A 12,902-nucleotide genomic window follows, 5' to 3' on the forward strand; every position below is an offset into this window, starting at 1 on the left:
AAACCCCTTCTGTAGTTTTATTCTGATACATATCCATGTGGAGTCCTGGTGTGGTGCTGTAAGAACAGCACTGGACTGCTAACCACAAGGCTCACAGTTCAAACACATCAACCAGCTCTTTGGAAACCTTGTACAGGCTCACTATGAGTCGGAATGGACTTGAAGGCACTTAACAACAACAACACATACATGCAGCTGCCAGGAGTCAGAGTTGACTCCGTGGCAATTAGGGATTTGTGGTGGTGGTCAGGGAAAAGGAAGTGCAACAGTGTCTGAAGTCTACGTCATACTTCAGATTTAGCCAACTGTATGCAATCATGAGTTCTAATCTCTCAGAGGATACACATTTAGCTACAATATTAAAAATGCACAGGAAAATGAGTTTCTAATAGGAAACTAAATCCATCAGAAGCAGAGTTCCACAGAGTCAGCCAGCTCTTACGCAGCTGCTGATTTATGTTCCCCACTATAGTATTTACTGGATAATTAACAACAAACATTTATTAAACCCCTACCATAAGTGAAGACCTTTGCTAAAGATATGAAGGATGACTGAAAGAGCCCCTGAACTCACAGGCTGGGGATTATGGGAAGGAAAAGGTGATGGGTCTTGAGAGGAAGGGAGGTGAATCGATTTGAATTAACAATGGGATTTCACCATCAGGGCAAATGGAAAGAGGATTAACGCTATGGAAAGAAAAAAGAAAAAAGTAAACTTTTGAGCTATGTAAATCTAAGAGTTTTTCCAGTATCTTCAGATTTTGTAGGTATCTAGAACCAGCTTCCCAGTGAAATCAAGAGCAATGGCAGTGGGACAGCTAAAAACATGTGATAACTATAGCAAAGACAGCAACAGCCAGCATAACCTTGACCATTGTCATTGTTGAGGTCACAGAGCTATGCCTTTCAACTACTCTCGTCTTCATCGGCTTTCTGATACGATCATCTGTAGTAAGGATAGCTTTTCGTGCTCCCTCCCACTTTCCGGGGCCCTGCAGACGATAATGGATTGGAGTACAGGGCCCCAATAATAAGCGTAATGCCAATTTTGGATCAGTGAAGGCGAAAGACAGCAGATTGGGCCTGACTCCCACTAGATCAGCAAGCTCGTCCATGGTATCTATGTAGTCTCCCTGAATCGTATGGCGTTGACTCTCCACGTACCTACAGCAGAGAACACAGAAGCAGTGAATTATCAATGGTTTCATAAATCAGTCACCCAATCAATCAGGGGTTGCAGGGTGTTTGCTATTGGCTCAATATTGGCTAAGAAAATAAGAGGGGGGAAAATAGGATACTGTCTCTGGCTTCACTACATTTATAATCCAGTACAGAAGGTATACTTGAGACACATGAAGGATTGGGGGTAATATAAGATTCTCGGTAATTTTAGATTGGAAAATAGAAATGTTGAGAGGGGGGTAGTTAAAAGAGAAGTATAATAGCTGGGATCTTGAAGGATGTGGAAAATACAGATATTCTGAGAACAAAGAGGAAAGTATTATTATTCAGGGGACAGCAGAGGGAAGGAGTAAAGCAGGAAAAAGTGTTGGTCATGCTAGTAGTCATTGAATTAGCTCCAACTCATGGTGACTTTATGAAGCACAGTACAGAATGCTGTCTGTTTCTGCACCACCTTCATGATCACTGGTATGTGTGAACCCATTGTTGCAGCATTGTGCTAGTCCATTTCCTCATTTCTGCTTTACCAACCATGATGTCCTTTCCTACTGATTGATCTTACCTGGAGATGTGTCCAAAGTGAGCGAGTTGAAGTCTTGCCATGCTCACTTCTAAAGATTATTAGGATGGTTTTTATTCTAAGACTAATAACTACAATACGAACAAATACTATTTGTGGGCACTATCTACAGTTAAGAAGGCATATGTGGGAAGTATGAATGAATACAGATAGTCAGATTCAGATACAAAGGACTCTGATGGTATCAGAAACTGACAACTAACCTCAACAATCTAAGTCAATCACTGTAAGTGCAGGATTCTTGTTTTCTTTTTCTTTAATGAGGGCAGTGCAGTGAGATCTCTACAGAGTAGATTTCTCAGGGCTGAAGTTAATTTGGAATCCTGGCAGGAGGAGGGAAGATGAATTATCTCAAAAGAGGGACTAACGCTCCAAATGGAGCCAAGTGCAGATTTATAGAGTTACGAGACTTCTTTTTTAAGGGAAAAAAGTGGTTGACTGTGATTACCTGTGCTTAGAGAGTGGGATTTCGAGGGCTAAGTGGTGACTTTCATATTTATCTCTTTATAATGAAAATAAAAGAGAAAATAGTGGGACAGAAAGGCAAGAAATGAAAAGCCAAGTCAAGTTAATTGCAATTGAATATATTTACAAAAGTAATCCAAAATCAAAGATAGAAAAAATATGACAGAAATTAAATTTGAGGGCAAAATTGTTAAGATGGAACCCCAGAGAAGCGATAGATGGCCAGGTAAGAGTTTATTGAGATGGGATTCGAGTTTAGAAGAGGAAGTATGACAAGCAAGAATGTGAGTGCTCTCCTTTATGGATGCCATAATGGGTCAAGGGAATGTTCTGCTATGAGTCGCAACCGTCAAGTAGCTTCCCACTCATAGCGATTCTGTGTAGGGTTTCTGAGGTGGGTTTGAACTGCTGATCTTGTGGTTTTGAAGTCCAGTGCTCATCTACAGAACCACACCCAGAGTTTAACTGCATGCATGCATTTATTTATCCTATGTTGTTGTTGTTAGTGCCATCAAGTTGGTGCTGATTCATAGCCATCCTGTATCAGGTTTCTGAGGAGTGGCTAGAGGGTTTGAATCACCAACCTTGTGGTTAGCAGTCCAGTGCTTATCCTAAGGTTCAACATCTGGACTCCAATATTTATCTTACAATTGTTGTTGTTGTTAAGTGCTGTCGAGTTGTCTCCAACTCACTGCAACCCTCTATAAGGTTTCCAAGGAACAGGTGGGTTTGAACCACTGCCCTTGTGGTTAGCGTCCAGTGCTTTTTATGCTACAGTGACACACTAGAGCTTAAAAAAAACAGAGGAATACCTTCCCCCACCCCAATGAGATGGACTGACACAATGGCAGTAACTGTGGGATCAAACACAACTACAAATAGGAGGATGGGGCAGGACCAGACAGTGTTTCGTTCTGTTGTGCATAGGATCCCTGATTCAGAACCCACTTGATGGCACCTAACAACAAACAACAACAGGAGGGTAAAGAGCTTGTAGTGTTTATGAAAGTTTCATAAGAAGTTCACTCGAACCTGCCTTGTAGAGTTGTAGTGAGGATTGAAGAGGCTCAAACCTATAAAACATATTGCAATATGTGCACATAATGGACCCTCAATAAGGTTTAATTGTATTCTTGGGGGCTGCTTACAGTCAGAAGGAGCTTACACAAAAATAAATCCAAGGAAAGAGAGTAGAAAGGTTGAGTTCAAGGAAAGAAAGTGCTCTATGAAGGAAGAGATGTGTAAAGTACCAAATTCAGCAATAAGAAGGAAAATTAAGCTCACTATGGCTGTCCTTCAAAAGAGCAGTTTTAGGAGTAATGATGGAAATTACACTGTTGGGGGATTCAGAGAGACAACAAAGGATGAGAATTCAAAGCATATAATTTAAGTTTGTCCATGAAAGGAAAATGGAAAAGGACCTGGAAAAGGTGACAAGGTTGAACCAAAACTTTCTTCATCCCCCTTATAGATTGTTGTTGTTGTTATGTGCCGTCGAGTCGGTTCCGACCCATAGTGACCCAGTACAGGGTTTCCGAGGGTGTAAATCTTTACGGGAGTAGAAAGCCTCATCTTTCTCCCGTGGAGCAGCTGGTAGTTTCGAACCGCTGGCCTTAAGGTTCGCAGCCCGATTCGTAACCACTACGCTACCAGAGCTCCTCCCCTTATAGATAGTAGAGAGATTATCAGTATAATTGATGGAAGAAAACCGCCTCTTTGGGCCTGTTGTGATTGTGCCTCTGACTCTTCGACAAAACCCCAGGATTTCACCATTAACATCCACTTTGTGCAAATGAAAATCTAGTGATTGAGTTCAAGTTCTGAAATTCAGATGGCTGTATTAATGTGTTTACTAAGTATTAAGCAGCTGACTAGAGCCTTGGTGTGGCGCTATGGGTAAATGCAGCAGACTACAAAGCTGTTTGAACTGCAAGGTCGGCGGTTCAAGCTCACCAGCTGCGTCTTGGAAACCCTATATAGGGTCGCTATGGGTCAGAATCGACTCAACAGTACTTAACAACAACTATAATCAGCTGACTGAATCATCCCTTTCCCGAACTCTTCATTCCATGAGCCACTGTGGTTGATTGAGCATGCTGTGGCCTAATGACAGCCTGCTAAGTGGCCAATGAGAACAGATTTGTAAGTGTACCACATCTACCTTCAATCAATTTCCTATCAGCCTCTCATTCTCTGGCAGCTTTACTGGTGTTTCAAGTCATCTTGCTGTTGTTGTTGTTAAGTGTAGTCAGGTTGGTTCTGACTCATAGCAACTCTGTATAGGGTTTGCAAGGAGCAGCTAGTGGATTTGAACCACCAACCTGACAGTTAACAGTCCAGTGCTTATCCTGTAGCACCACACCAGGACTCCCAAGTAATCCTAGCAAAATTATATACCTAATTTTCTCTCCATGTATGTTTCCTACTACTTCCCTTTTCCTTTAGGCCCTAACCATAGGGTTTTACAGTTCCTTAGCATTTCTCTTTTATTTCCATCTACATTCAAAACACTAATACTGTTGCTATTTCACCATAATAGTGTCACAAATGCTTTCATTTTCCTCCAAAATATAACTTGAATGCTTAACTAACAAGAGGAAATTAAATATAGTAAAGGCTCCTCAGTGAGATGGATTGATACAGTGGCTGCAGCAATGGGCTTAAATACAGCAACAATTAAAGTAAGGGTGATGCGGTACCAGGCAGTTTTACGTAATCACTATGAATCAGAACTGATTGAACTACACCTAACAACAACAGCAGCACAGTGCTCTTATTGAGTGATAAGTCGAAAAATTAACTACATATGTTCTGTTGCTGGGAGAACTGCTTACCTTTTTTCTATTGCCTCTTGGGCCTTAGCTATTTCTGCCATCATTTCACTTTTCGAGGGCAGTGTCTTTAGTCCTAAAGAGAAAAGTTAAAATGTTAAGGGTGAACTAACCTCCTTGGGAACAATGAGTCTGTTAACAATGATCATACCATGGAGAATTCAATGAAATACACAATAGTTTTTTTTTTTTTTTTCTCAAGGAGGTGACAGTTCACTGTTCTACTTTGCTTTAAAAGGTATTTCTCCTACTCTGTCTTCCAACCAATACCTTCCTCCACCTTAATATAGTCTTTCCAGTGGGTAAAAAACTGAGCATGTGGTAATGACAAACGGCCTTAAAAGTACATGAATATTTTTAAGAAAAATGAGTAACAAAAAGAAGGCAAAGGGATGGGGAGAGAGGTCTGCATTCGTGCTCTAAATAACAGAGGCTTTACAGCATAGAGAGAAGGAAGTAAAAGTAAACTCTTGATCACATCTTATCCCTAAAGTCCTGTGGGAGATAAGTTTCACCTTCTAAACTTTTCTTATTTGGTGAGGGTGGAAGTTAAAGCCAAGGAAAACTCATAATACCCAATCTTGACAGATAATCACTGATACACAAACAGGTCTAGCACTAGACATATAACACCAAAGACACAGTCAAACAAAGGTCAAACAGTGCTTAAGTCTACATAAATAATGCTAAGCTGAAATAGAATACAACCTTGTTGCACAACTTTTTTGAGTTATGGTGTTGAAGGAGAATATTGAAAGTGCCATGGGCTGCCAAAAGAACCAACAGATCCGTTTTGGAAGAAGTGCAGCCAGAGTGCTCCTTTAAGACCAAGATGGCCCAACATCATCTCTCATACTTCAGACATATTGTCAGGAGGGACCAGTCTCTGGAGAAGGATATCATGTTTGGGAAGGTGGAGGGTCAGAGAAATAGAGGAAGACCCCCAACGAGATGGAATGGCCAAGTGGCAGCATCAGTGGACTCAAGCATGGCAACAGTAGTGAGGTTGGCCCAGGATCGGGCAGTGTTTCATTCTACTGTGCATAAGGTTGGTATGAGTTGGTACCAACTCAATGGCACCTAACAACAACAACTTATTGGTACTATAAACACTGGACTGCTAACCACAAGATTTGCAGTTCAAATCCACCAGCTGCTTCTTGGAAATCCTATAGGGGTTGCAATGAGTCAGAACCAACTTGACAACACTTAACAATAATAACAGTATAGAGTCATTATGCATAGGATCAACTCACTGACAATGAGTTTGGTTTTAATACAAGCTTTTTATCCACAAATAATCGATTCAAGTGGATATTTCACTCCTGCTTACACTTCTCTGGTGATGGGGGATTGGGAGATCTCATCACCCTTTGAGTAAATGTTGCTAGAATAAGTGGCTGTAGAAACTGAAAACAATACAGAGTGATTATGGCCAACTGGAAGAACAGGGCTGATACCTTGTTTCACAGGTCAAAAGTTTACAATAATAAGTAATCTAACTTTATAACTAATAACAGATTGTTTCTATAGATTTATATGTAATCAACAATTCCTGCCCTTTAACTCCTGCATTCCAGACAAACAAATGTCTGGTGATCTCAGAGTCTGTTCAATAGGCTCTCACCTCCACTTCCCACACCCAACCTCTCCCCCAGATATGTCTTCTTAGCCAAACACAATTCTGAGGAAGATTGGATTTCAAGATTCATTTTAATAAATATCTGAAAAACTCATCAAAATCATTTGGACTTGTTGGCTTTCTTTGTTCCTTGGACTATGATACTTCATACAGCCTCATCTTAACTGCAACACCCAGTCCAATTCATGAACCGTATGATGGACTAATAAATCTTTAGCATTGTTCTAACTTTGTTTCAACTCTCAGAGAATATATGACAAACACTATTATTATTATTTCAATAATCATGAACCACAGGGTCCAATCCTAATGCATGATTACCCATGAAACGTTTTAAAACTGCCATAGTGCCTTTAAGCATTCCCATCATCAGCTGCTTTCAAAATTATTACTCATAGTACAACCATAAGTCTACCTTCTATTAACTAGCAATATTATGGAGAAGATAGTTCTAGACTGTGAGAGTCAGCTAATTCACACACACACATACACACACACACACACAAAAAAAAAAGCAACCCCCCAAAACCTAGAGACATATATATAATATACATGTATATGTTTGTGTGTGTACATATATATGTATATATACACACACATATACATATATGTATATATACATATATATACATATGTGTATATATATTTGTGTGTGTGTGTGTGCCCTGTATCACAGGGTATTCTATAAATATAGTCATGGTGGTTCACTGTAGGATAAGCACTGAGCTGTCAACTGCAAGGTAGGAACTTCAAACCCATCAGCTGCTCTTCCTCAGAAATCCTATATAGGAACCGACTCCACAGCACTTACATATATACATTGTTGTTGTTAAGTGCTGTCAAGTCAGTTCTGAACCATAGCAACCCTATATAGGGTTTTCGAGGAGCAGCTGATGAGCTTGAACTACCGACCTTGCAGTTCAAATGGCTTTGCAGTCTGGCACATTAACCCACAGCGCCACACCAGGACTCTCTCTCTCTCTCTGTATATATATACATACACACACACACACACACACACATATATATAAAATGTTGTTAAGTGCTGTTGAGTTGATTCCGACCCATAGTGACCCTGTATAGGTTTTCCAAGGAGCAGCTGGTAAACTTGAACCACTGACTTTGCAATTCAAATGAATTTGTAGTGTGACGCATTAGCCCACCGCACCACACCGGGATTCCTAATACATATAATTTTTAAGTGCTGTGGAGTGGGTTCCTGTATAGGATTTTCTCTAGTTATCCTACAGTGCCACACCATAAGTATATACATAAAATACCCCATGGTACAGTGCTCTCTTGATACATTAACACTGTTTTTGTTGTGTGCTTCCTTATGCAGACATTATTATTAATATTTATCATATTTCTCAACTCCCTCTGTCCTATCTTGCTCCCCACTTCATGGCGGTGGTGGTAGTGTGCCATGGAGTCGGCACTGCATAGGGTTTCTGAGGCTGTAAATTTTTATGTTAGTTACAAGTCCGACTTGTAACCACTACGCCACCAGCACTCCTCCCCCACTTTGCAGTTCCAGTATAAACCAATGGCAGCAGCATCTGAACAGATTCTGGTCTTTCTTCATCCTGAACATATATTTTGTCACCAAATCCTTCCTAAACTTCCAGCTGAAGTTCATTGAAGTCTGTCGCCTACTCATCATCTTTAATGCCCTCATGTCTTTAGTGAACTTTTACCACAGGCTTTTCACTGAATAACTTCCCATTTTACTCCTTGAACATATCTTCTGAATCACAAATCTGATTTGACTTCTGGTTTCCTAGTTACAACCCATCAGAACTACTCTATTGCATGCAAATTTCTTACATGTCACCCCAAGGATGGTATTGATTTTGCCTCCATATCACATCACTAGCTTCATTTTCCCTCATTTTTATAACGTCCAGCATTGCAAATTACTTACGGCTCCTGGAAGTTGATATCTTCAGTTGTTTTTCTCTAGCTTTGCATAAATATTACTGATTGTTTGCTTCTCTGTCCCTGTCCTCTGTCAGCATTTCATCTTCCTTTCCCATACTTCTACTTATTCCTTAAGATGTAGTTGAGGGTTGCTTAATGAACCTTTTCCAGCTCCTCCAGAGAGAATTGAGTGCTTCTTCCTCACTCCTTCTCTTCATCACTATTAGAGCACTTGTTTATTGATGTTGTTGTTATATGCTGTGGTTCCGACTCATAGCAACAGGGTTTCCGAGACTGTAAATCTTTATGGGAGCAGAAAGCCTCATCTTTCTCCCATGGAACAGCTGGTAGTTTCAAACTGCTGACTGTGAAATCAGCAGCCTGATTCTTAACCACTATGCTACCAGAGCTCCTTAGAGCACTTATTTAGAATACAGTAAATCATTATTGAATGAATACATTAAATGTCTGTTTTCTTGTCTGTCCTCCTTGTTAGACTCTGCGTTCCATAAAGACAAGGATTTACATTTTAGGCGTATTTGTGTCTCTAGCACCTTGCACAGGCACTGGCATAAACTAAGAGGCTGATAAATATAAGCTGAAGACTAGTGAAGAGATGAAGTTCAGAGGTTTTCCAAAGGTTCCAAGACAAGACAGGAAGGAAAAGCCTGAATTACAACTATATCATAGTTGGACTTTCAGTCTAGTCTCAGTCTAAAGCAGGTTGGATATCCTGATTTTCTCTAATCCTGACTTGCCCCTGAAGGTAAGGTGTAAAGTTAACGTGAAAAGAGAAGAGAACCGCAGCTATCATCATTCTACTCTCGCGATTCAGCCACAACTTATAACATAACTGGAGATCAACTAACCTATCTTATAAGCTGAGACCCTCAGATATATTTAATTTTAGAGTTTACCTCAAAACTAAATTGGCATTTGGTTGAACAGACCCAATATAAGGACGGTCCAACCCTCAAGATTAGCTTCGCAGGAATCCTGAGGAATTTATAAGGAAGTTCTATAATAAAATTGTTACGAGTCTGAGTCAACTATATGGATTTGTACCTAGGAAAATGGACAATAGTGTGCTATTACAAATGTAAATAGAGATTATTTCTTGATTTACCAGTCTGTAATATACTACAAAGGTGGGAGGGAATATACATAGGCTTTCTTTATACAAACAATGAGTAAAAGAAGGGCATACCGAGCAGTGAGAAGCAAAAGTGAAGAACAGAGGTGCTTTATTTGCTGGTGAGTGGATGCATTCATCCAGCGCATCTAGGAGATTGCAGGATATACAATCAAGAGTCAGGAAAGACAGGCCTGAAAGTTTGAGCTGTAGCCAATTTGCAGAGGAACTTGAACATAATGCATTCTTGTGACCCAGAGAGTTAGTATAACTTGATGTGGTTTTTAAGGAAAAAAAGTTGCTGAATGAAAGTAGAACATTTGCAAAGCTCTTGAGAGGACTGTAAAAGAGGCAAAGATAAAAGAAAATGAGATTTCAGTTAGGTATGTTCTGTGTTCTTAAAAAAAAAAAGGGTGGAGTATTTTCTGGACAAGAGAACAATGGTTCTGGGGAAGAGTGTAAGAAGGTAATCTGGGCCTTGCGAGGGGCAGGCCAGGCCAGGGAAGAGGACAGACTGAGTTGGAAAGCCATGAAAGAATGGGAGAAACAAAGCTAATCCTAAGGGTTTAAAACTTGGCACAAGAAAGGTAGACTTCAAGAATGAGAAAGGCAAGAATTTGTACGTAGACAAGAAGGTCATGGATAGAATAAAAAATTCAGGATCTCTGTTGGAATTTTGGTCAATTTATGAAGATTCTTCTAAAGCTTACTTTCTTCCAGGTGTTGTTAGAAGAAAGGTAGAAGAATCCATACCAGGCTTCTGCTGGTAGAGAAAGCTAGGCTCTTTGCCATTTGTTTAGGTCTATTTTCCCCTAGGAACTGCTAATCCCCCAGCAGTATTGCAGACTCTTCCAAATACTCACTTTCCTGTTCCTTTCAACAGTTCATTTGGCCCTGTTGTTTAAAGTATACCAAGAAGCCAAGGCCTATTTTAATGCCTTTTACTTAATTGATCCAGTTAAAAGATCCATGTAACATTGTTGTTAAGTGTCCTTGGGTCAGTTCTACCTCATAGCAACCCTGTATAGGGTTTCTGAGGAACAGCTGTTGAGTTTGAACTACTGACCTTGTGGTTCTAACTGACCTTGCGGTCCAGCACATTATCCTGCAGTGTCACACCAGGAGGATTAAGTAAATCTAATGGAGCTTATGAACCATTATGTCGACTGTTCAAACTCACCAACTGCTCCTTGGAAACCCAATATAGGGTGGTTACGAATAGGGCTGCGAACCTTAAGGTCAGTGGTTCAAAACTACCAGCGACTCCGCGGGAGAAAGATGAGGCTTTCTACTCCCGTAAAGATTTACACCCTCGGGTGTACAGGGTCGCTATGGGTAGGAACCGACTCGACGGCACTTAACAACAACAACATGAGGCATTTAACAACAACAAATCCTATATGGAGTCCTGGTGTGGTGTTGTAAAATAAGCCCTGGACTGCAAGGTCAGTTGGAACCTCAAGGTTGATGGTTCAAGCTCACTAACTGCTCCTTGGAAACCCTATACAGGGTCACTATGAATCAGAACCGACTCAGTAACAACAATGGGTTGTTTGCATTTAATTGGTGGTCCAGTACTCTTTAGGAGTACGTGATCTGGTAAATAGGCTGAAGAAATGGTAAGAAATTTGGAAAGGTTTTGATCTGTCAACTCAAATCATTCTTTTATTGTCTTTTCCATTTTTCTCTGCTACTATGACGATCTTCAGTAGGATAGGGGAGGCTATACTTCCAACAGAAACTATGAATTGTTTTAATGATATCATTAGTAATGTAAGAAACTTTGAAAAACAAAACAAATATACAATTAAAGAATTTCTTCCTTAGAAGGAACCTTAAAGGTCATCTGGTTTCTATTTTGAGGCTTGAATCTATTCATATTTCCTACCCAAATGGCCATCCAGACATTTGACACCCTTTCCATATTCTGCTTGAATTCCTCACAATTTCAGAGGCAGACCATTACATCTTGACATGGACTGGCTTATAGAAAAAGAGGCTTTTCTTATACTGAACTGGTATTTTGTATCCCTCAGTTTGAAGACTAAGGTGCACCTGACTCAAGCCATGGTATTTTCAGTAACTGGACAGTGAATAAGGAAGACTGTAGAAGAATTGATGCTTTTGAGTTATGGTGTTGGAGGAGAATATTGAAAGTGCAGCCAGAGTGTTCCTTGGAGGCCAGGATGGCCAAACTTCGTCTGTCATACTTCAGACATGTTGTCAGGAGGGACCAGTCACTGGAGAAGGATATCATGTTTGCTAAGGTGGAGGGTCAGAGAAAAAGAGGAAGACCCTCAGCGAGATGGACTGGCCAAGTGGCAGCATCAATGGACTCAAGTGTGGCAACAGTAGTGAGGTTGGCCCAGGACCGGGCAGGGTTTCGTTCTGTTGTGTATAAGGTCACTATGAGTCGGGAGCGACTCGATGGCACCTAACAACAACATGATTTTACTTCTTTATTCTGGTTCTGCCCTTTCAAGGTATACCGAAAACATTGGTGTGGCACTGTTAGATAAGCACTGGGCTGTGAACCACAGGGTCAGTAGTTCAAACCCTCCAGTCGCTCCTTGGAAACCCTATACAGGGCTGCTATGAGTCAGAACCAACTCGATAGCACTTAACAATAACAATCTTTCTTTCGCGGTACCTCCCTTGAAGTATTTGATAGGAACTTTCATATCTCCCCTGACTCTTATCTTCTTCAGGCAAAACATCTTCAGAGCCTTCAATTGTACTTTAAAATAACATGTTTGCAAATTCTGTAACCATTTGGATCTCTCGTTTTAATGCACTCCAGTTTTACTTTTCAAATATGTCTTTGGGTGTGGTCTCACCAACTTAGAGAAGACAATTGTTCTAGGAGAGTATAATTTGTAATGATGCTAGACACTCCTGACTCCTATTGTGATTATCACCCCAAACCCCAAATTCTTTTTCTTATGTACTCCTAGTAGCCAAAACTGGAAAAAAAAAAAAAAAGAGAGAGAGAGAGAGAGAGAGTAAGAGCGAGAGAGAGAGAATGAGAGATGAGAGAAAAGTGAGAATTTGAGAGGTTTTATCCTCTACATTCTGGACTAGTCTCTAAGTAAGTCTTGATTTTTGTTAAGTCACTTTATCTCAGTTTTCCTATTTTCAATGAAAGAAGGT

At 40.3% G+C, this 12,902-nt stretch overlaps 1 protein-coding gene across 1 annotated transcript in view; it reads right to left on the reverse strand.

Annotated features, from left to right (window-relative positions):
- Positions 1-818: 818 nt before the first annotated feature.
- The window catches only part of FMO5 (flavin containing monooxygenase 5), a 42,474-nt gene continuing 30,390 nt past the window's right edge, over positions 819-12,902 (reverse strand). Inside the window, exons 7-8 of the mRNA XM_006861688.1 lie at positions 5,062-5,134; positions 819-1,164 (exon numbers count right to left, since the gene is read on the reverse strand). Of these exons, the coding sequence (XP_006861750.1) occupies positions 819-1,164; positions 5,062-5,134 (419 nt within the window). The remainder of the gene's footprint in view (positions 1,165-5,061; positions 5,135-12,902) is intronic.

This window comes from Chrysochloris asiatica, unplaced genomic scaffold (assembly GCF_000296735.1).
Source record: "Chrysochloris asiatica unplaced genomic scaffold, ChrAsi1.0 scaffold00042, whole genome shotgun sequence".
In the NCBI taxonomy this organism is placed as follows: domain Eukaryota; kingdom Metazoa; phylum Chordata; class Mammalia; order Afrosoricida; family Chrysochloridae; genus Chrysochloris; species Chrysochloris asiatica.